Raw genomic sequence first — 23,600 nt, forward strand, 5'->3', positions numbered from 1 at the left:
TCGCCTTAGGGCCCCCCTGCGGTCGCCTTGCGGGCACCTTGCGTCTGCCTTGAAAATTCTATGGCCGCAGCAGGAATGCCCGAAGGTCACCGTGCGACATCAAATCAAAGACCGTACGGCAACCCCACATTTTCAGTGTCAACAATTTATAAATACACTGTGCGGCTACCCGAAAAATAAAAACATATGTGACTGCTATATTGTGTGACTGTGGAAATACTGCGACTGCTGTATAATTGCTAGTGGCCGTAGATTTTGGAGACCCCACGGCCGCCGTGGCAAATGTGACCTAGGCCTAAGCGATTGGTGAAGATTTGAGGATGCGATGTTGTGTTAATGGTAATTTAAGGAAATGTATACGTGCCTGTAACCTTTGTATATTCTGCTGAATTGCCATCGCTTGTTTTTCCCACCATGTCTTGCCTATACTGTAAATTGTAATTTCTAGTTTCCTGTCATTTTCTGCCTTCCTTGCTCCAATTCAGCCCAGGGGGTATAAAGAACTGTGTCTTCACTGATCCTGTTTGATTTTGGTCACGATATAGTGCTCTTGGCAGTAATTAGCCCAAGCGATCAATTAGTATCTGATAGACGATAGGGTATGGCACGTAATGTTGGTTTGCTCGGCCAATTGACGTCGTGCCGTCGTCAGCACGGTTCCGCATCAACTGCAGTCATCTCACTGGTATGGTAAACTGACTCTGGGCATGATGATCGGGCCAGAGGTGAGTGTTGTACTCGGTGTTTTTGGTCTTTTTTGTAGATGCGGCCTTTCGGAGTAATCCGAGCTGATGACCGTTATAATATTGATGCAGGAATGTGACTACGTAATGGGAGTAATATAACCTAGTTATACCATGAGTAAATGTCCAACATAAGAATACAGTATCTGTTTGGAAATGATAGGGAACGTATCCAAGAATGTATTTGGAGCTGATAATCGTGATTCCCCGCCCCCTTTCTGTATGTCTACAGTCTACACCTACACTTTTCCCCCTCCCCTTCTTGACCTCTGAAATCATTGCTTTGTTTTCTGTGTTTTCTTATAATGAACTACTGACAGTCGCTCCACAGAAAGCGAGTGACACCCATCCGAGCGCGTCCAGGACATTTTGTGATATTCGCTGAACCAAGGAACACGACACACCATGGTGATGGGCGTATTGCAGCATTGAGTTGGTTTGAGGGGAGAGCCAATCGGTGCACTGTCTCTACACCCTTCTCCCTCATTTCTCTCTCTCTCTCTCTGTCTCTCTCTCTCTCTCTCTCTCTCTCTCTCTCTCTCTCTCTCTCTCTCTCTCTCTCTCTCTCTCTCTCTCTCTCTCTCTCTCTCTCTCTCTCTCTCTCCCCCCTTCACTCTCTCTCTCTCCATCTCTCTCCAACTCTCTCTCTCCCCCCCAACCCTCTCCCTCCCTCCCCTGTTCTCCCCTGACCCTTTAATTATTTATTACCTCCACCAACGAAGGTGGACAGAGGTTGTTTTTACCCGTGTCTGTCTGTTTGTCTCTTTGTTACTTGCAAAAATGGAATATTTTCCAAGTACATTGGTTGGTCGCGTGTGTTAGGGAACTATTATATAAGTCGCATGTGTCCATTGTCAGGTCAGGTCAGATCATATCTGTGATTTGCTGCAGCTACCATGTAAACCTGTACTAACTTGTTTTAAGGTCGGGTTGTCAGCAACAAAACTGTCTCCCCCACCAGCCTTCTGGGTGAGGAGGATGTATGGATATGGACAACCAGCAGGATTAAAAACAAAACCTGACAAAGGGTGGAGGAGCTCCTTGTGAGCCAACAGCCATCCATATCTGGTGCCCAACTGTGTCTGCGGCCGTCCTTCTCCAGTTGGGTTACCTTTTTCAAGGAAGTTGGTGGCAGGATTTGCACTCTGGCCACCGTAAGACACTTGATTCAACAAAACATAAAGAAAACTGAAAACTCACTTAATGGGAGTAACTCCTGTGTAGATTGCTGCACTTCGCAGGGCAGCTCACTGGATGACGAGATTGAGGTAAAACCTTCGGAACCCCCATTCTTTGATGGGAGTAAAATCACAGGGTAAGCTTCCTGTGTCGGGTTGTGGTGGTGCTCAGGTGTCGTCCACCAGACGGCGGTCTCCTCCAGTTACCCACCCAAAGGGGAGCACCTCAGGTTGTCTGGAATGTCCTATTTCTAAGAAAAGATGATCACCTGTCTCTGCTATCATCTGAGCTCCAGCGTTTTAACATCTGTATTGCAGCACTCTCTGAGGTTTGGAGACCGGATAGTGGTGAGATCATGGCAGGTAGTTACACCTTCTACTGGTCTGGTCACCCTGATGGTTCCCATACCCAAGGAGTTGCTGTAGCTGTGTCCAATAAGCTGAATCCCATGATAATTGAGGAAACACCAGTCAACGAGCGTATTATGAGACTGAGAATTCATCACTCTTTGGGTATCATTTTCTCTCTCTCTCTCTCTCTCTCTCTCTCTCTCTCTCTCTCTCTCTCTCTCACTGCGAAAGAGGAATTCTCTGCCACCCTTGCGTCTGTGGTTGATCAGTGCCCCAGGCGAGATACTGTTCAAGTGTTGGGGGATTTCAATGCATTGACTGGCACTGATAGGGATTATTATGGGACATGTGTTGGTCACCATGGGTCTGGAACTGCAAACCAAAATAGCACTAAGTTTCTTGACTTTGCAAGAAGTCATGGACTTCAGGTGGCTGATTCATGGTTTCAGCACCCACAGGCGTATCGCTGGACTTGGTACTCCAACGTCGGTGGAATGGCAAAGGAGACTTACCACATGCTCGTTGATGGTCGCTGAAGGATGATTCAGAACTGCAGGGTCCACCGGAGTGCTCAGTTCCTCAATACTGACCACAAGCTTGTTTTGCCAACTTTGAAGTTTCAGCTTAAATCTCGAAGAATAGCACAATCGCAGCATACGCTGGATGTTGGCAAGCTCAAAGATGAGACTGGTGGATATGCTGTACTCGTGTCGTTGCATGCAGTTCTGTGCTGTCGCGTGCATTATTCTGAGTCTGGAATGATTCACTCAGAATGATTTTTTTATTCTGTTGGGTAGTCGATCTAGTATAAAAAAAAAAAAAATTCAAATTTTTTTTTTTGAGATTTGTTCTACCCTTATTATCAGTATTTAAAATGGCGATTTCAGTTAATACAATGGTGATTTCGATGAAACTTGGTTGGTAGGTTCATACCATGACCTAGTTGTGTGCAAATGAGAACCGTTGCTATGGACACCACCATTGTCTAGCAACGGGACTTTGAAATTTTTGAAAAAACAAAAAAATTATTTTTTCGAAAATCAAAAATCGGGCCACGAGCGACTGTGGGCAGTACATTCAGCCATATTGTCAAAAATTTCCAGCCGGATCCTATGAAAACTGTCGGAGAAGATAGGCTTTGAATGAACCCTGGTCGAAAACAATAACAAAAGAAGTTCGTTATATCTCAGAGACTATGAGTCAGATATATATGAAACTGGTATGGTAGGTTCAAGTTATGTCCTAGTTATGTGTGAGAAAGAACCGTTGCTATGGATCCCTCCGTTGCCTAGCAACGGCTGAAAAACCTCTAAATGTGGGGGTATTTTAACGAAAAAACAATCTGCAGCATTAACCCTTGAAGCTAGAATCATGAAGTTTCTTGTGCTTAATCCTCAGGTCATTCCCCATTGAACGGGCCCATCGTGTCAGGTTGTATTGGGTAGTCGACTACCCATGTCTGCCTACCGGCTTGTCTGTTTGTTTGTCAATCACCTACAGGTCACAATTTTAAATTGATCTTGATGAAACTTCACCACCTGGTGGAGTTCGTCATAAGAAGCCAATTGTTTTTGATGTCAAAAGGTCAAAGGTCAACATCGGCCAATTGTCAACAACTAAGGTGGTATTTCTCAAATCCTCAATTTTCATCCGATTGACTTGAAGTTTGAAGAGGATTTATATTTCAGGTCAATTAATTCAACCAGCCAATTATTTTTGAGGTCAGCATGAACTAAAAGGTCAACATAAGCCGGATTTATAAAATCCTCAATTTTCATTCGATTGACTGGAAATTTGAAGAGGATTTTGCATATTTTGTCATTGAATTAAACCACCAATTATTTTAAGGTCAAATTTATTTCATGGATTTCACAAGTATCGTGCGATGCACGTCATCTTTCTTGTTTGTCTCTCTGTATGTCAATCACCTGCAGGTCACCTTTTTAAACTGATCTTCAAGAAACTTCACAAAATGGTAGAGTTTGTTATAAGGAAGAAGCATTGATTTTGAGGTCAAAAAGGTCAACATAGGTCAATAATTTTGTCACATTTCTGAAATTGTTAATTTTCATCCGATTGACGTGAAATTTGAAAGGGATTTGCATATCAGGTCACTGAATTCAACTACGGATTATTTTTGAGGTCAACATTGGCCAAAAGGTCGAGATCGGCCAAAGGTCAACAACTTGGGTGCAATTTCTAAAATCCTCCACTTGCTTCCGATTGACTTGAAATTTGAACAGGATTTGCATATCCAGTCACTGAATTCAACCACCAATTATTTTTGTGGTCTCAAGGTCAAAAGGTCAACATTGGCCATATTTCTAAAATCGTCAATTTTCATCCGATTTACTTGAAATTTAAACAGGGTTTGCATAATGATGTCGCTGAATTCAACCACCCCATTCTTTTTTGGGGTCAACATAGGCTAAAGGTCAAAAACTTAGGTGGAGTTTCTAAAATCGTCGATTTTCATCCGATTGACTTGAAGTTTGAAGAGGATTTGCAAATTTGCTCATTGAATTGAACCATCACCTATTTTTGAGGTCAACATCTGCCAAAAGGTCAACATAGGCTGAAATTTCTAAAATTGTCAATTTTCATCTGATTGACTTGAAATTTGAATCGGATTTTCACATATGCTCACTGAATTCAACCACCAATTATTTTTGATACTTCTTGTATTTGCTTTATTTCCGTGAATCTGATCTGTATTCACGAACAGAACAATTATGGTTAACCATCTCGAAATTGCCACTCTTTCGTTTATATGCTGAAAAATGTTTGAAAGACGATTTGAATTACAGATCTTGCGTTAGCAGGTTAAAAATGTCACTGAAGTCACAGTTTGTCACTGAAGGGTCACTGAAGCCGAACCGGGTCACTGAAAACACACACACAGCGCATGCGCGGAAGGCCTCGTTTAGCATTCATACGTCATTTTGAAAATCCTGCATTGGCACAAATCCTTCATAAGAGGGGATTTTAAACCACAGCCTCCTCGACTTTGTTGCATTCCCTCGCCGGCTCGTCTTGGGTGCATTCCTTTGGCCCATTTCATTTAACTGACGGACCAGCTGCAGTGACAGATTCTCGTTACAGTTTTCTGTACAATGAAAACCAAGGACTGGCCTTTCCCGACGGGTCCGTCGTTAAATTGGGGATTGTGCGCGTGGCAGATTTGACCACATAACCTCCAAGTGGTCTCCCATAACATTGGTTCATCAGGATTGGGTTCAGGAAACTGGTCAGAATCCAGAAACTGTAACATTATTCCAGTTTGATAACAATGTAAATTTTGTACAAGTGTGGGATAATGTTAGCCTGGTGTTGGCTTAGTGGTTAGGGTGGTGGCTTGGGATCCAGGGTCCTGAGTTCAAGCCCCGTTGGCTGCTGAATTAACACCAGGGGGTTGACTCAGCCTGTCATCCTTCCGAGGTCGGTGAAATGAGTACCAGTGTACTGGTCCCGGTGTATGCCCCGGTAAGAATAGGTGTACCATATCCCTGTGTGTCGTAAGAGGCGACCAGGGTTGGTGTCAGGAAGGGCATCCGGCCATAAAACATTGCCTCAAGAAAAAGCCAAACCCCTGCACAGCAGGGAAAAATGGCTGTAAAAATGGTCATTTTTTTTTTTGTGGGATAATGTTCCGTTTTGATGTAAATTTTGTGTGAATGTGTGTGATGTTTCGTTGTGATTGTGGTTTTGTGAGGGACAAAGTAAATCGCCAGGATTCCCTTGGTATCCCATAATATGAAGACCGTGATCTTGCCGGGTGTCGGCTGAGCATGAACTTTGTTGGGTGGTGGTGTTCCCTCTGCTTCTATCACATGGATTCGCATTTGGTTTCAGGATCCCAGTCTGGAAGACACCGGTTTCCATCGGAGTAATAAAGCTGGATATGTGTTGAGTAGTTTGCTAAGCTCACTCACCATTCCTGTCGATCGTAAGCACTGAGGTTTCGGGAGACCCATCTTGGAGAGATCTTGGATGTGCCAAAATGTTCATGATTATGGTGAAAACGCTACCTTGAGAAGTTCCAAGTTTTGTGGATATTTTGGTGGCCTTCACATGGCGATTCGATTGATTGTCCATGATTAAGGCCTTGACCTGCATTGATAATAGTTTGTAGGCCATTCTCATCTGCTGGCTGAGCACACCTGGGGTTACCTTCAGGAGACTCATGTCGACACTTAATGCACAACACCCACTTGGCTCCTGTCGAATTTGAGTGTGCCTCTTTGCCATGCACAACCATTGTGTATTCATAGATTTCTTTGGAGCTACATCTTCTCAGGAGTGGGATCTCTCATGTCGCATTTGTGTTTGCTGTATGTAACGACACATCTGGGGTTAATGAATAGCTTTAGGTAGGGGCCACATGTCTTAATTGTTTGGTTTCCTCCTTCCTGTTCCCGTGGTTTCACATTGCCCTGGGCCCGTAGCTCGGGTAGGGTTGCCAGAACAGGATAGGTGTGTGTTCCACGTAGCTTCTTGTTGGGCGAGGGGTCATCACGATCTGTATCTGGTGTCCTTTGTGTGTTAACTAACTTATTGAGCATATGCTTGTATAATTATAATTTTATTGAAATGTAATTATTAATTTGTTTGTAGGACGTAGAGTGGCCTTTTTGCTCTATCTTCCAGGCAGGAAAGTCCCGCTAGTGGAGCACAACCGGTGTTTTGAGTGAAAATTGCGATCACTTGATCGTCCATGCCGATGATTTTGAACGCGGTCTAAAGGTCTGTTTTGCGGCCCTCAGCCTGAAATATCCCAAATAGTACGTGGTCTACCAAGACCTCGGTTCGTTACAATATATTGCTTAAATTTTTGATGACGTCTCGATGTTCGACTTGAGTGGAATCATAGTTGGATATGACGCAGCAATCTCTGGATTCCGATACTCTAAAACGATTAAATGAAGTCCGTTTAACGAAATCATATCAAACTTGCTTGGAAGCAATCAAGGAATAGCTCAAATTCCTGAAACTTTTTGAACTCCCCAAGTAAAACTAAAACTGCCAAGTATATGTAGGACCACCGGCTTAATGGACATCTGATACGAAATGCGGAGCCACTTGCATGAATCACTTGGGATTGGAGGCAAAACCACGAGAAACCAAAGCACAAGATATGATTGAAGAGGACACGTTCCTTCTTTCTTTCCACCCACCAAGAGGGAGGGATATCTGATGTACCGGAGAAGGTCACCGTCCTTTCCCTGTGTGTGGCCGAGATAGTTCCATGGCTCCTCATGAATGATCATGTGGATCTGTTTGTCTGTCTCCACCCACTGTCTCATAATTTTACAACAATGGTAAATTTTTTATTTGAACAGAAACAGGTTCATGGCAGTAAATGTTTGCATCATTTCCAGAGAGCAGGGAGGGGGTTGACGAGCCGGGGATTAGGAGTGTTCCAGCAGGGTCAGGTCAGGTCAGGTATGGGAGCATGCGCCGGAGCAGCGCGTCGCTGCGTCCACTTTCCGCCAGTACTCCAGGGGCCTCCGTCTGGCCATCGCCATCTCCTTGAGATGCTGATCAACCTGCTGCAACCACGAAGCACGTGGTCGGCCCATTGGCCTCCTCCACTCAAGAGGCTCCCTCACTGTGAGAATCTGGTGAGCAGGATCAGCATCTGGAAAACAAGCCACATATCCATACAGACACGGCTGACGCTCACAGACTATGCTCAAATAGCTCTCATTCGAGTGGGTATCTCATACGAGTCTCAATAGGTAACAAATCTCATTCGAGTCTCTCTCAGCAACCGCTCATTGGACACAAAGTCCGACCAGCAATAGCCAAGGATTCTCTGAAGAGACCTAGTACAAAAGGAATTAAGTCTCAGTCTCAGATCCTTGGTCAGAGACCAAGTCTCATATACATAGAGCAAGACTAGAAGCATCAAGGACCTGAAGACTTGAACTTTTGTCCTCCTGCACAGGTACCGGCAACGCCACACCCCATGATCTCGTGAATCCATGACTCCCAAGGCCCGACCCAGATGACCTCAGGCTCACAGCCAGCAGAGACATGAATATCACTGCCAAGGTAAGTGACTCTCTCCGTGACATCAATATCCTCGCCACAAACAGGTACAGACAGGATAGCAGCATCCAAGATGTCATTGAAAGCCTGGATCTTAGTTTTGACCCAGGAAACCTGTAATCCCAGCGGGTCCAACTTCTCATTCAGCACCTCGAGGGCCCCCAAAAGGATATCTCGAGTCTCCGCAACGATGACTGCATCATCTGCCAAATCAACGTCAGAGATCTTGCACTGCAGCTTGATCTCTCTGACATCCTCCCCAGAATCCAGTCCATACAAGCGCTGAAAAGTGTGGGGGCCAGTCCACACCCCTGACAAACTAAAGTAACAACTGGAAGTAAGTCAGAGATGGTATCACCACATCTCACAACACTGTCAGTACCAGAGTATAGTTCAGACATCAGATTAGTTTTGGTGGCACCCCATGAAGACCAATAATCCTCCAGAGGGCATCCAGATTCACTGAATCAAACACTTCACAGAGATCAGTATAGGCTGAAGCAGCCCCTGCCAGAACTCTCATCTGTGTTCGGTGAGGACCCAAAGAGCAAGGAATACGGTCAATCGTTGACCTCTTTGGTGTAAAGCCTGACTGCTCTGGGCGCTGGTGCTCAAGCAGATGGTGGTGAACCCTATCAAGAATTTTCCGAGCAAAGAGCTTGCCCGGCACTGAGAGCAGCATCACCCCTCAGTAGTTGTTGCAGTCTTGGCAATCACCCTTCCCTTTCCAGAGAGGAACAACAAGGCCCCCACTTCCAGTAGGTTTGGATGATGCCTGTGTTCCTGACAGCTGCATGTCCATATCATACACCCCTTCACCAAGAAACTTGGGCTCTATTCGCTGTGACTTTGATCACAGGCTCTATTCGCTGTTCAGTTTGAAGAAGTCGAGGAGGCTGAAACCTGATGCAGTACCCATCATCAAAAGCAATGTCGTCCTATAAATCCGTCGTCCGTCCGACTACTCTGATAAATCTGACGTGCTGTAGCTTTCTTTAGGTCATCTCTTCGAGCATGACCTAATAATATGGGTGTAGATGTCCTTCCGTCCGTCCGTCCGTCCGTTGCGAAAATGACAATTTTCAAATTCTATCTCCTCTGCCATTTCTTCAGCGATCTTAAATTTGGTTGTGGCATATGAATGAATCAATGGGACAATATCTAAATTTTGATTGGGCCGGATTTTCGATATTCGCTTTCGTTTTCGTGTCACGTGACTTCAAAGTTGGCAAAAAATGCGAAAATGACGATTTTCATGCGAAAATGACGATTTTCAAAATCTATCTCCTACATTTCTCAAGCGATCTTGAATTTGATTGTGGCATATGCATCTATGGGACAATATCTAAATTTGGTCAGGCCGGATTTTCGATATTCGCTTTCGTTTTCGTGTCACGTGACTTCAAAATTGGCAAAAATGCGAAAATGACGATTTTCAAAATCTATCTTCTCCTACATTTCTCAAGCGATCTTGAATTTGATTATGGCATATAAATCTATGGGACAATATCTAAATTTGGTCAGGCCGGATTTTCGATATTCGCTTTCGTTTTCGTGTCACGTGACTTCAAAGTTGGCAAAAAATGTGAAAATGACGATTTTCAAAATCTATCTCCTCCTACATTTCTCAAGTGATGTTGAATTTGATTGTGGCATATAAATCTATGGGATAATATCTAAATTTTGTCAGGCCAGATTTTCGATATTCGCTTTCGTTTTCGTGTCACATGACTTCAAAGTTTGCAAAAACTGCCCTACCTTCAGGAGGCTATATATTTTCTCGCAGAGATGACCGGCACTCCCGCACGGGGGGGGGGGGGGGGGTAATTTTTTTTATTGTTTTCTTTTCTTCATTGTTTTCTACTGGCGCTACATGACGACAGTAGGAATAAAATAAATAAAAATGCAACAGAACGTCAGATTTATTGGACTACTCTAGACAATTGTGTCGCAAGGTGTGTTCTGCACACAAGTTTTCATCGTATCCGGACAGCGAGATTGCTTCGTTTTATGCGCGGAGAGATACGGCCGATGACATTGGCTGGCCTTGCTTGCGATTCATTCGCCGCCGAGCAACATGCCCGCTGTGCTGTGCTGGTCACGTCACCTCACTAAAATATTTCTGATATCGAGCAGTATGCAAGTAGAATTTACATTATTGAATTACGAATAGGATTTAGTCGAACCAGTTGTTATTGCCAAGTCTTCCTTCGATGTCCTCCCGATCATCATGAATGCTGGGAATTTCATCGCAGTTTCCTCTGCTTGTCCTGCTTCGGGCTCGAACTGGTAAGGCCGTTTTCCATTTCCAGCTGCCTGAACTTCACCTCTCGCGACTACGTTATCCGACAATTCCCCATCCGATTCAGACCAAAATCCTTCATTTCTCTCACACTCAAAGTCCATGTCATCCATTATTCAAAACCAAATGTTTGATTTTTTTTTTTTTTAAAGCAGAAATGAACGAAGCGTTTGAGTCGACCACTCGAATGTGGAAACACACAGGAAGCCAATACAATCACGTAGACCACCAACCCGAGTAATTTGCGTGCAGCCTTTGTTGTTCTGGAGATGACGTCATGTGGGTTCCGCGTCGTTCAGTAGATTTCGGCAGAATTTTTAGGGGCGTTCCCGAAAAGTTTGTTTTTTAATTTTACATTTTACAGAACGAGTATTGTGAAAAAAAACATTGTCAGATCAGAAATCACGATGAAGAACTCCTATAGGACACTATATATATATATATATATATATATATATATATATATATATATATATATATATATATATATATATATATATATATATATATATATATATATATATATATATATATATATATGCAATTTCAGTCCTTTTGAGTGTCATGGGACCTTTAAACATAAAGATTCCTGAATCCACAAATTGCTCTCGTAGTTCCCGGTTTGAGATCTTGCATCACGAGGCACATCACATGATGACCTTCATCCATGACACCCCGTGGGAACTGAAAGGGAAATATTTAATCTTGTATTATAGGCGTACAGGACGATAGGTCGTGCCTCATCTTCCTCCTTTATTTATTTTAAAATTTATTTCTACTCATTCGCACGATACGCCGATGTTGAATGAGAGCCCATATATTTATTACGTATGCACGCGTGATAGTGTACGTCGAGATAATTAAAAATGAGGAAAGACAGGAGTTCTGGGACGGTGTTGAGAATGGAAGGGTCGTTCAGAAAACCTAACAGTCAGGTAAAGATCATACAGGTGGTGGAACATGGAACACCCCTTCCCAACTGATGACAATTATGTCAATTTGCGTACGTAATAAATAGATGGGTCCTTATTTGATTACGTCAATGGAATTTTGTTGGTTCGCAGACTCGACCCTGAACCAATGATTATATGTTTTGTCCGGATAGTGGAGGGGGGGGGGGTTGAGCCCCATCGATCCAGTTTGTCCTCAAAGTCTGATCACCTGTTGAATCTTCGGGTGAAGTTGGTGAAATATTTGAGGATTAAAATCAAACAATTTCGTCGTTTTGACACAGAATCAAACGTTTAACGAACGGTTGAACCATGAACATCGATCCGTGTCACAATGTAAGATTTTCTTGTCCAAGTAAACCGTCGCCAGCGGCTCAGCTTGTAATTACTAGTATAAGCTTCTTGATATAAGCTTCTTATAATCTCGAGACCATCCAAACAATATCCATGGGGACTAGCTCGTTAGACATTGCTCCCCGCCCAAACCCACAACCCCGCTCCAGCCCCCTTCCCCTGCCCCGTGATCCAGCCCCATACCCGAGACGTGCGCGCGCTCCACTCACTCGAGCCAGTCTCTCTGAGCCCCGCTCGGCGGACTTGCGGCCTCTCTGCACAAATTTCCTTCCCTCCGTTATCCCCCTTTCCCCGCCCCCCCTCCCCTTCTCTATCTCACACTCCTCACACTATCTGTGGCGAGCATTATGCAGCAAACTAACATCGGGAACATCGACGCGGGAGGGTTCCTGCGCATATGGCAGAGATTCGACGGTGAAGGTAAAAAATAAAATCTCACCCTCACCCTCACCCTCACCTCTCCACTCTCCCTACACCGTGTCCCGTTCTCCTCTCGTGCGCCTTTTTACACCACTACACACCTGTATCCATACCTTTCCATCACTTCGCTTTGTTACGCACTTTACCCCATCCCGGACGAGGAGTTATCCTACCTTTTGTCCCCCCGCGTCTCCTCATCTCCATCCCACCCGATTTCCCCGTGTCCCCATTCATCTCCATCGTCACACCTGTTTGCAGCCACTTACCTCCTCTCTCACTCTTGAGGGAGGTACACCTGGCTCTCCCTACAGCCCTCTTGCATTTCCATCAGTTCCGAAAGGCTCGAATGGAGTGAACCCGCTTCGACACTCACTGGATCCGCCGGTATCACTCCGTGGTGCCGACGAGTTGCGGTGCGATCACCTTTGGGCTGCGTCCGCTTTGCTCGAATTTGTTTCTCCATGAAGTTTCAGGCTTAAATGTAAATGGCGGTGATGAAGTGGGGGGCGAGATGGATGTACGAGCTGGTGGTTAAAATAATGATGGTAAACAGGCAGGACGTCCGGATCGCTGTGAGTGACACCTCGAGGAGGCGATTAGATCGCCAATTCCATGGCATGGTCACTGTGATCGCACTTGGAATTTACACGGATTTCAATCCATGGAGATGGAAACGGTTCATACGGGTGGGTCTTGCATTTCAAACCATGGACATGGAAACGGTTCATGCGGGTGGGTCTTGTATTTCAATCCATGGAGATTGAAACGGTTCATACGGGTGGGCTTGCATTTCAAACCATGGAGATGGAAACGGATCATACGGGTGGGTCTTGGATTTCAATCCATGCAGATGGAAACGGTTCATACGGGTGGGTCTTGCATTTCAAACCATGGAGATGGAAACGGTTCATACGGGTGGGTTTTGAATTTCATCCATCGAGATGTAAAAGGTTCTTACGGGTGGGTCTTGGATTTCAATCCATGGAGATGGAAACAGTTCACACGGGTGGGACTTGGATTTCATCCATCGAGATGGAAACGGTTCATACGGGTGGGTCTTGGATTTCAATCCATAGAGATGGAAACGGTTCATACGGGTGGGTCTTGGATTTCATCCATCGAGATGTAAAAGGTTCATACAGGCGGGACTTGGATTTCAATCCATAGAGATGGAAACAGTTCACACGGGCGGGACTTGGATTTCAACCTCAGAGATGGAAACTGTTCATACGGGTGGGTCTTGGATTTCAATCCATGGAGATGGAAACTGTTCATACAGGCAGAACTTGGATTTCAATCCATAGAGATGGAAACGGTTCATACGGGCGGGTCTTGGATTTCAATCGATGGGGATGGAAACGGTTCATGCTGGCGGGTCTTGGATCTCAATCCTTTGGGATTGTTAACTGTTCATACGGGCGGGACTTGGATTATTATCAATTGGGATTGGAAACGGTTCATATGGGTGGGTCTTGGATCTCAAACCATAAAGATTGAAACGGTTCATACGGGTGGGACTTGGATTTCATCCATAGAGATGGAAACGGTTCATACGGGAGGGACTTGGATTTCATCCATCGAAATGGAAACGGTTCACACGGGCGAGGCTTGGATTTCATCCATAGAGATGGAAACGGTTCATACGGGCGCGGCTTGGATTTCAATCCATCGACATGGAAACGGTTCACATTGGCGGGTCTTGTTTCTCAATCCATCGAGATGGTCATGGAAATGGTTCATACTGGTAGGGGTCTTGGATCTCAATCCTTAGGTATTGTTAACGGTTTATACGGGCGGGTCTTGGATTTCAATCCATGGGGATGGAAACGGTTCATGCTGGTGGGTCTTGGATCTCAATCCTTTGGGATTGTTAACGGTTCATATGGGTGGGTCTTGGATCTCAAACCATAAAGATTGAAACGGTTCATGCTGGCTAGTCTTGGATCTCAATCCATCGGGATGGAAATGGTTCATAAGAGCGGGTCTTGTATCTCAATCCATAGGGATGGAAACGGTGCCTCCTAGTGAGTCTTGTATCTCAATCCATAGGGATGGAAACTGTGCCTCCTGGTGAGTCTTGTATCTCAATCCATAGGGATTGAAAGGGTTATTTTGGGGGAGTCTTGGATCTCAACCCATCAGGAGTGAAACGGTTCATATGGTCGGGCCTTGGATCGCAATCCATTGGGATTGAAAGGATTCACATGGGCGGGTCTTGGATCTCAATCCATAACGATTGAAATGGTTCACAATTTTGGGTCTTGGATCTCACCCCACAGCGATTTAAACCTTCTGACTTGTGAAAATATGGCATTTAGTCGGCTATCTCGTTCACATGTTCGTCAACACGTCTTATTATTGCTGTTGTCAACATTATTTATTAGGACACTCCGTGAATCTCAAATAGGTGATTTTCCCCCCACCCACAACCCCAAACCGGCGATCCCTCCTCCCTGGGATTCCAATAGGTTTCACTAGACCTTGAAGTGATGTCCCATCAATGCCTTTCACTCTAAATTGTACCCCTCGTGGGTCGTTCGTGGAATCTATCTGTGGATGCATTCCTACCTGACCTTCCTATTTGTGTAGAACGTGGAAGGGGGGGGGGGGGGGGAGAGAGAGAGATAGAGCGAGAGAGTTGTGACGTCATGACGCGATCATCCATTACCACTACTTGCACGGCAGGACTGCCAGCTTAATGTCCCCACGAGGTGTTTCTCTGTTATATTATTATTGTTCCGCATTGCATTGACGACTCCTCCGGTGTGTCCCCCCACAGGTAAAGGATACATCGAGGGTAAAGAGCTGGACCAGCTGTTTCGACACCTCCTGGCTGGGCTTGGTGTGGGCGTGAGTCACGTCATCATGTATCTCGTCAACAAAGAAACGATTAGTAAACAAGACGCTATATGTGTTCATGAGTACAGCATTATCGCTTTTACCATTTACTGCATCTAGGTGGAGGGGGGACACTATGGGTTGACTATTTAAAGGAAATCTCCCCATTCTCCCATCCCCCCTTTCTATTTTTCAAACCAGAGAGATGGGTGATCAGTAGGTAGGGTGAGCATCCCATGCAATCTATGGAAGGTCAGATGGATGATGTGATCAGCCTTCCCCTTTTCCTCTCCTCCCTCCCTCCCCCTCTCTCTGTAAAATGGTTTATGTAAATAACATATATACATTGCTGGTTGTAACGATGGCAGGTGAAGGCGAGAAGGGTTTCTGATTCTCGAGCCTGAAATGCAATTATTCTGTGGCTTGGTGTGTGCGTGTGTGTGTGCGTGCGTGCGTGCGTGCGTGCGATCCCACAAGTGCAGTGCAGAGAACGCGGATAGTGAAGTGCTTTTTCTTATTAACTAGAAAAAAAAAACATTCAAAAAAATAAAAACATCGAAGGATGAAATCTCAAGAAAAACAACCACCCAAGGTAGGAATGACACCACATCACGATTCCACATTACGACACAACAATCCTCTTGTGGTCTGGGATGACATCTTTTGACATTGTTCCGTCACAATTTTTTTTTCTCACAATTCTCTTTATTTTTTTTCTTCACAATTTATTCATTCTAATTCTTGCTTTTTCTTCTCGTTTATCTTTTACTCTGTTTTCCTCTCTTTCATTATCAATCTCTCCGAGGAGAAGGGACTTCTTGCAGAAATTTTTGTCTGGATGGGTTTGAGGGTTGCGGAGTCATGGCTGAAACTTGAATCCTATCCAGGATCCTCCTGATGACTCCAACATTGCTCTTTACTCTTTCGGGTTCTTTCTTGGTCTTCTGTTTTACCTACTTTTTAATTTTGGATTGTGTGCACTAGCCCAGAGACAAAGTAACTTCCTCACGTTGGAATCACTATCATAGTTTCAGCAGTTATTGAGGTAGGTTGGGCTACAGATTCACATTGTTTTTAGAGGGGAGAAGAAGAAGAAGAAGAAGAAGAAGAAGAAGAAGAAGAAGAAGAAGGACAATTCGTGGGTTGAGAGACATAATGTTGTAACTGCATTTTTGGCGAAATTGAATAAAATGGCTCTCATGTCTTTCAACACCATTTGAAAGACATGAGAGCCATTTTATTCAATTTTGCCAAAAATGCAGTTACAACATTATGTCTCTCAACCTGCGAATTGGCGGTTTAGCTATCTCCTGATGTGGTACTTTAGCGATGTTTTTTGGTGTCTTTTTGGTAGTTCAGAAAACACTCAATAATAAAAGTTATGGCTTTTCATGTTTATGATTTCACTCTGGAGTAGTTAGTTTATAAGTGTATCATTGTGTACACATTTTAATGGGCGGTCAGATTTTTCCCGTATCATCCCACTATATGTAGTACTACCATAGTTCATGATATTCTTCTTCTTCTTCTTTTCTTACATGTGAAATGTGTGAAGGAGAAGCTGTTTTGAGGTAGGTGTGAAATGTGAATGCATGGATGAGGGTGAAGGGAGTAATGGCAGACAGAAAGATATCAACAAAATTGAAAGGGAAGGTTATGGTGACTTGTGTGACGCCGGCCTACCTTTATGGCCTGGAGACGGTGGCACTGACAGAGAGACAACAATGGAGGTTGCAGATGTCTGAGAATAAGTGGGTCAGGAGGATTGTGGGAGTGAAGAGGGTGGATAGAAGTAGGATGGATGAACTGATGGAGGAGATTGGTGTGCAGATGAGCTTGGCCGGGTGATTGGTGAAATACCGGCTGAGATGGGCTGGACACTTGATGTGGATGAAGGAAGAGAGCGAATCGGTTGAAGGATGAAGTTAGGATGAAAGAGGTAGACCGCGGTTTAGATGGGATGCTTGTGTGAGGAGGGATATCCGTGAGGTGGGGGTGGTTGGACAGTGTTGAGAGTTGGCGGAGGACGAGGATGCGGAGGAGTGTCGTGGTCGAGGCAGGATAGAAGCTTGTTACCATTAGACCTCATCCCTTGTAAAGTGAAGGGAAGGAAAAGAAGATAGTGTAGTTATACATCATTTTGAAAAAAAAACTGGTATGGTGACGAGGAACTTCCATTTGAGGTTCCACTCCCCATACCCAACCTCCTCTGCCATTAACATCCCGACTTGCTGAGAGTGTAGCCTTGTAGACAGGGCTTATAGGTTATAATCTGAATGTAAAGGATGTGGGCAGAGATTGCCCAATGACCTAACCCATTTAGTCCCCCCATCGTAAAATCCTTAAGGAGTTGCGTTCAAGTGATCAAACAGTGGTTTCCTGTAAAAAAAAAAAAAATTTACACAACATCTGTAATAATGAGACTTCACATTGTATTACGTACGGACAAATACCGGAATTTGGCCTTTCATAACCCCCCACCTGCCCCTCCTTCCTCAAGCATACGTAATATACTTACTGTGCGCGTGGGGTTCAAAAAGTTATGTGAAGGGGTTTTATTTTTCAATATCTGTGAATATAATATACATGGTTGATATTTTTTAAATGACATGGAAAACGTTGTCAAAGAGTAAGGATAATAGTAATAATAAATAATGATCCTAATAATAATTGATATTTGTCAATGGTAATAGCATGCATGCCAGATGGAGCGAGTGTACAAACGGATCCCACGCTCTGTGCTCTCATGATATTTTGTTCCTTTTGAACCCAAACAGATGTTTAAATCCCACATGACTAGCTCAACGTCCTTTATGGTGGAAATTCAATGATGGTGGATTCGCACAGAGAGCAAGTAGGGTTAAAAGCCCAATGATGGTGGATTTGCACAGAGAGCTAGTGGGGTTGAAACCCCAATGATGGTGGATTCGCACAGAGAGCTAGTGGGGTTGAAACCCCAATGATGGTGGATTCGCACAGAGAACAAGTGTGGCTAAAACCCCAATGATGGTGGATTCGCACAGAGAGCAAGTGTGGTTGAAACCCCAATGATGGTGGATTCGCACAGAGAGCTAGTGTGGTTAAAAGCCCAATGATGGTGGATTACGCCTGGTGTTGGCTTAATGGTTTGGGTGGTGGGCTTGGGATCCCATGATCCTTTGTTCAAATCCCACTCTGCTGTTGAATTAATACCAGGTGGGGTTGACTATCTGTCATCCTTCTGAGGTCGGCAAAATGAGTACCAGCTTACTGGTATCCTGTGTTGGAGTGGTGACCTGTCCAGGATTGTGCCCAATAGCCAAGGATACTGCTTCGGCAGCACCAACGCTCTGCAGAGTATGGTCCCAATGGATGGATGGATGGATGGCGGATTCGCACAGAGAGCTAGTGTGGTTAAAAGCCCAATGACGGTGGATTCGCACAGATAGCTAGTGTGGTTAAAAGCCCAATGATTGTGGATTTGCACAGAGAGCAAATGGGGTTAAACGCTTTGTGTGATTCAAAGATGTGGTAAGGGGAATTGGTGAGGTGTGTTTGGAGGGAGCACAGGGAGAGAGACAGAGACAAACAGACAAACAAAGAAGCACACCTAAGAACGGCATGTGTAAGGCTGATGTCGTTCGTGCAATCATGCCGATTTCAGGACACTCACCGACGCACGATCATATACCGACGTACGGACAGGGCAATTGTGTACAGGGAAAAACACTGATCGATGTATGAAGAGGAGATGCACATACATGTACATCCATGCAACCTTTGACCATGTACCCTGGGATTGTATCATCTGTTGGTTTTATATTGTAATTTATAAGGACAAGGGAAACGGATAGTTTTTTTGGCTCATTGCATTTTTTTTAGTCGCCTTTGCTGACATTGCTGAGCCAACGCAGGTGTTGAGCTTGGTGCAGGTGCTGAGCCATCACAGGTGTTGAGCTTGGTGCAGGTGCTGAGCCATCACAGGTGTTGAGCTTGGTGCAGGTGCTGAGCCATCACAGGTGTTGAGCTTGGTGCAGGTGCTGAGCCATCGCAGGAATTGAGCTTGGTGCAGGTGCTGATCTACGTGTGGAGGGTGTAGGTACTGATTTAGTTGGTGCTTGCTACTTACAGACCGACCTGACAGAGAAACAGCTGCAGGATCTGAAGTCGCAGTTCATGTCTATCTATGACGTCAGCTCGGATGGACGTCTGCAGATACACGAGGTACTCGTAGTAACAGATACGTCTACCATGTACGTTGCGTAAATACATCTGTTATGCTTCTGAATAAATTGTGATGTGGCATTTCCTTTACGAGTTGTGAAATAACCAATCGGTATATGCTTCACGGTTGGTTGTTCGCTATTTGGGTTGTTTGGATTTACACCTGTCCACTGTCGCTCTAAAATTAATGTTTAATTGACACAAAGCACACATTATACGGGTACTGCACAGAAATACGAAGTAGCTTCGGTTATTTTTCAAATATTAAATGAAATTTAACATCCTCTACCCTCCATCCCATTGCCCACCCCAACCCCACCCCTACCTGCTTTATTGGTCTTCCGTTTCATTATGTTTGTACCATATCCTGATGCTGAGTGGACTGTGCTTCCCCGCTGACAGACCTCTGGTAGCTTGTACATGTTGCTGCGTTTGAGCCTGAGGAGTAACTACTGAAATATATCTGTCTGGGTTCTTCTCGACATCTTTGTTCTTTGTTCTTTTACATTTCTTTCAATTCGTTTGTTTTCCATAATTGTCTTTATTCATTGTAATTCTTGCTTTTTCTTCTCTTCCATCTCTCTCACTCTCTATTCCTCTCTTTTGTTATTTATCTCTCTGAGAAGAAGTGAGTTCTTGCAGAATTTTTTTCTGTACGGCTCACTTGGCTGTGCCTGGATGGGTTTGAGGGTTGTGGAGTAGCTGCTGAAACCCGAATATCCACCTGATCCCGAATATCCGCCTGATGATTCCATCTGTGCTCTTTACTTCTGCGGGTTCCTTCTTGGTCTTCCGTTTCATGATAACATCTTGAACACATTCAAATCCCTTCTGATCTCTGTTTTCCCCTTAACCCTCACCGTATACTCCCTTACTATCCCCCCCCCCTGCCAATCCCACTATATTTTCCTTCCTGGAATCAGTGATGGGTTATGGGAAGGATGTATGCGAGCCTCCAATCATTTGTTAACACAATCACAAACACATCACACCTAGCTGAACTACTTCAAAAAGTCACCAGTCTGGCCGTCAAGGAAATCCAGTTCAACCACAAACACTCCCAAATTGCTTGTAGAATGTAAATCGTGCTCTTTCAAAATGATGTAATCCGCTCCAGGTTGCTGGACACGCATGTGCAGAAACCCCGAGTAACAAAGGTAAATCGTGTCGGCCTTGACATGTTTTACGTCTCGCAGATAAGGATTGTAGCAGGAAACGAATAAAAATAATTTTCAAGAAGCCGAATGTACTTGTAAACGTACCTGCGAGAAAGGATTGTGCCTCTGCACAACGTAACAGTTTGAGAAGCATTTTTTGATCAACTCGTCCATAAAGTTGATATTGTTACGGTTCTCGGAACCGTATGCATACAACAGAGAGTTGTCCTGAGTCAGTTATTCCATTAATATACGTGTAGTTAGATCCCTACCTTTTGTCTAGCGGGACAGCAGGGAGTACGTTGTGATGGGCAAAAGTTAGGATTAATAAATCATTTTTCCTGTTTTATTTTATTCCCTCCTTTTTCTGAGGTAAATTCATATCGCTTGCTCCCCTCGTTTCGCTGGCCACAGCATACCACCGTCTGCCCGCTGTATCCGGAGTCTCGTTTTCTGAGGCAAAATCCCAACGTTTGCTGTGAAAGCCGCATCGGCATCCACCTTCCCAAACCCAGACAAGCGCAGCGTGGGCGGGCCAAACTAGCGTCTGGCCGAAACCCCACCCAGAAAGGCGGACCACATAAAGGCCCAGTCCAATCGGGATGCTCGGATCAGACGATGACGTCGGTTTCAACATGGCTCCTCCCCGAGCTCCGTGATCTATAAAGTACAGAGCAATCCTCAGAGTTGGGGCAAAGTTGGGGTGGATGGAAAGGAAGAAGTTGGTCAGAGTTGTCGTTGGATGGGAAGGTTGTTGTTGTGGGAGGCCGTTGGAAGGAAAAGTGTGAAAGGGAATTGAAGGAGTTGTTGCGAAGGTGTTCCGGCTGCTTGGCTCTACCTACGTTTCGCCTCGACGGCCCGCCTACTGTACTGGTCCCCACCGACACGACCTCGACCAAATCTCTTGTCTGCTCCTGCTACTGCTCAACTTTCGCCATTTTGGACTCCGCTCTCCTCCACTGAAGCTCCTGCTGCAGACACGATTACCACACGTGCGGCTGCGCACCGAACTGCACAGCTTTTGTCGGGTGCCGCACCATGGAGCATCCCTTCCCCCTGAAACGCTCAAGTACCAAAAACTGTGACCTCAACTCCCTCCCTCCCTGGCTGCAAAAGTCATTTGCCTTTCATTGGGTTTATTATTCCCGCGCTTTCGAAGAAAAGCGGGAATATTGTGATTGGCTCCGCCGTCCGTACGTCCGTACGTCCATCTGTCTTGCCCTGTAACTCCTCCTACACCGTTTGAAATAGGAACTTGAAACTTTGGGACATGTTAGATATATGTATGGGGAAGTGCACAACACTTTTGGATTTTTGATACGACACCTAGGGGCCGGGCCAGAGGGGTTGGGGTCATGGGGGTCGATTAAAAAATATTGTCTTATAGCTTTTTTAATCAAACATATTCATGAGTTATACATTTAACAACATATTTTTTAAAACACATGATGATTAGAGGGTGCTTGGGGGGCAGGGGGTCAAAATAGCTCCTCCTACACCGTTTGAGATAGGAACTTGAAACTTTGGAACATAGTAGATATATGTATGGGGAAGTGCACAAGACTGTCGGATTTTTTATATGACCCCTAGGGGCCGGGCCAGAGTGGGTGGGGTCATGGGGGCTGATTTTTTTTTAAAGTGTATTTATCATTGTACATGGTAAATTCTTTTATAAAGAACTTACTTATGTGGCCCCCATGAGTGACAAATAGTCACAGGTTTTACTGTATTTATCTAATTGATTATGAATAATTATAATTAATATTATACACAGTTTATTCCTATGATTGAATTGATGCACAGTTCTATATTGCTGGACAGTGTTAAATTAATGTTTCATGAAATGTTGACATGCTTACAATGACTTCTGATTTAGTAAACATAGTAAGTCTATGGTCATAAAGCACATCAAATAGAAAAGAATAGTCAATCCATTTTGCAAGATAAAATTTCACCAAGCGTTAATGGGACAAAGCAGTGCGCGCGGGAATATGCGATGGTGTGCCATCGACAACGTAGTTCTAGTTTTGTCTGAGTGTTTGTGTCTGAGTGTGTTGGTGCCTGTCCGTTAGATAAGCCTCTATAAGATCTTCATTGTTATGATTGTTATTGCTTTTATTAATCTCGCGTCAAGTCTGCACTGTGTCTGCTTTTATAAGTTGCTTGTATAATTGTCCCACCCCACACCTCTCTCATCTTTCCCTGATTACATTCCCAATAAACCTTTTGTTGTGCCACATGCTTTTCCTCGCTTATTGTAAATAAATAATAATTGTAGAAATGTTCCCAGCTTGCCTTTGTCTTTTCCTCCATTGGTCCAGCATGGTTCGGATCTAAGTTTAGATGAGTCTTTATCCCCAACAATCCATTCCTTCTAGCCGGTACGTCCTTGGCAGTGCCGCTCGGCTGCATCCGATCCGGAAGGGTAGTCGGTTGTTGGAAGAGTGATCCAGTTCGGGCAAGGTGTACTGAGGGCGTGATTCCCCGGTAGTCGAAACTGCGTGGTTAATTAGGTAACTTGATTCTAGACAGGAGGACCTTACGCCACCCGGTTAAGGTATTGGCATCCACGGTCGGTTAAACGACCCGCCGCGTCACGGAATTATCTGTGAGCGATGGCCTACAATTCCAGGGAGTCTGGTGGGAATCGACGTAGCTTTACCCACCGAGTGGTCTTCTCACCTGACCCCGCCGGCTCGCAACAATATGTTATAGTTCGTATTGAAAAAACTACCGATTGATGTAGGCCCATGAAAGGCCGAAGGCTCGAAGATGGGCACGTTCCAACCAAACCTTCGTTCCTCCTAATACTGGTGGGAAGATCATATCTGGGGGTTGTCGATGCACTTGGTAAGTTTTTTTTTTTTTAATGATTATATTTTCTATTAATCATGTTTTGGGAGGAGAGTGGGGGGGAAGGGGTTGGGAGTGGATTTTGCATGAAATCTTTCATGACAGTTTAAAAGTGTCTGGCGAGCCAAACCGAGTCAGTGCATGTAAACGCTCGCACACATGGCTCATGCGCAACAGGCCTCATTTAGCATTCATCCGTC

General features: G+C 44.7%; 1 protein-coding gene and 1 long non-coding RNA gene across 6 annotated transcripts in view; one reads left to right on the forward strand and one right to left on the reverse strand.

Moving 5' to 3' along the window:
* SCGN (secretagogin, EF-hand calcium binding protein) overlaps positions 1 to 23,600 on the forward strand; it is a 110,063-nt gene that overhangs the window by 13,582 nt on the left and 72,881 nt on the right. Inside the window, exons 1-3 of one of the 5 annotated variants that reach the window (XM_085890042.1) lie at positions 12,121 to 12,349; positions 15,129 to 15,199; positions 19,298 to 19,390. In XM_085890042.1, the coding sequence (XP_085746168.1) occupies positions 12,277 to 12,349; positions 15,129 to 15,199; positions 19,298 to 19,390 (237 nt within the window). In that variant the 5' untranslated portion in view covers positions 12,121 to 12,276. Of the gene's footprint in view, positions 1 to 12,118; positions 12,350 to 15,128; positions 15,200 to 19,297; positions 19,391 to 23,600 lie in introns of those variants that run through there. The other 4 variants (XM_085890041.1, XM_085890040.1, XM_085890044.1 and 1 more) reach the window with 4 other exon arrangements.
* LOC147023963 (uncharacterized) overlaps positions 7,608 to 23,600 on the reverse strand; it is a 56,606-nt gene continuing 40,613 nt past the window's right edge. Inside the window, exons 2-3 of the long non-coding RNA XR_015060492.1 lie at positions 16,871 to 17,278; positions 7,608 to 7,910 (exon numbers count right to left, since the gene is read on the reverse strand). This is a non-coding gene — a long non-coding RNA (uncharacterized LOC147023963). The remainder of the gene's footprint in view (positions 7,911 to 16,870; positions 17,279 to 23,600) is intronic.

This window comes from Eptatretus burgeri, chromosome 7 (genome assembly GCF_056783735.1).
Source record: "Eptatretus burgeri isolate ZD-2024b chromosome 7, Ebu_testis_v1, whole genome shotgun sequence".
Lineage (NCBI taxonomy): Eukaryota > Metazoa > Chordata > Myxini > Myxiniformes > Myxinidae > Eptatretus > Eptatretus burgeri.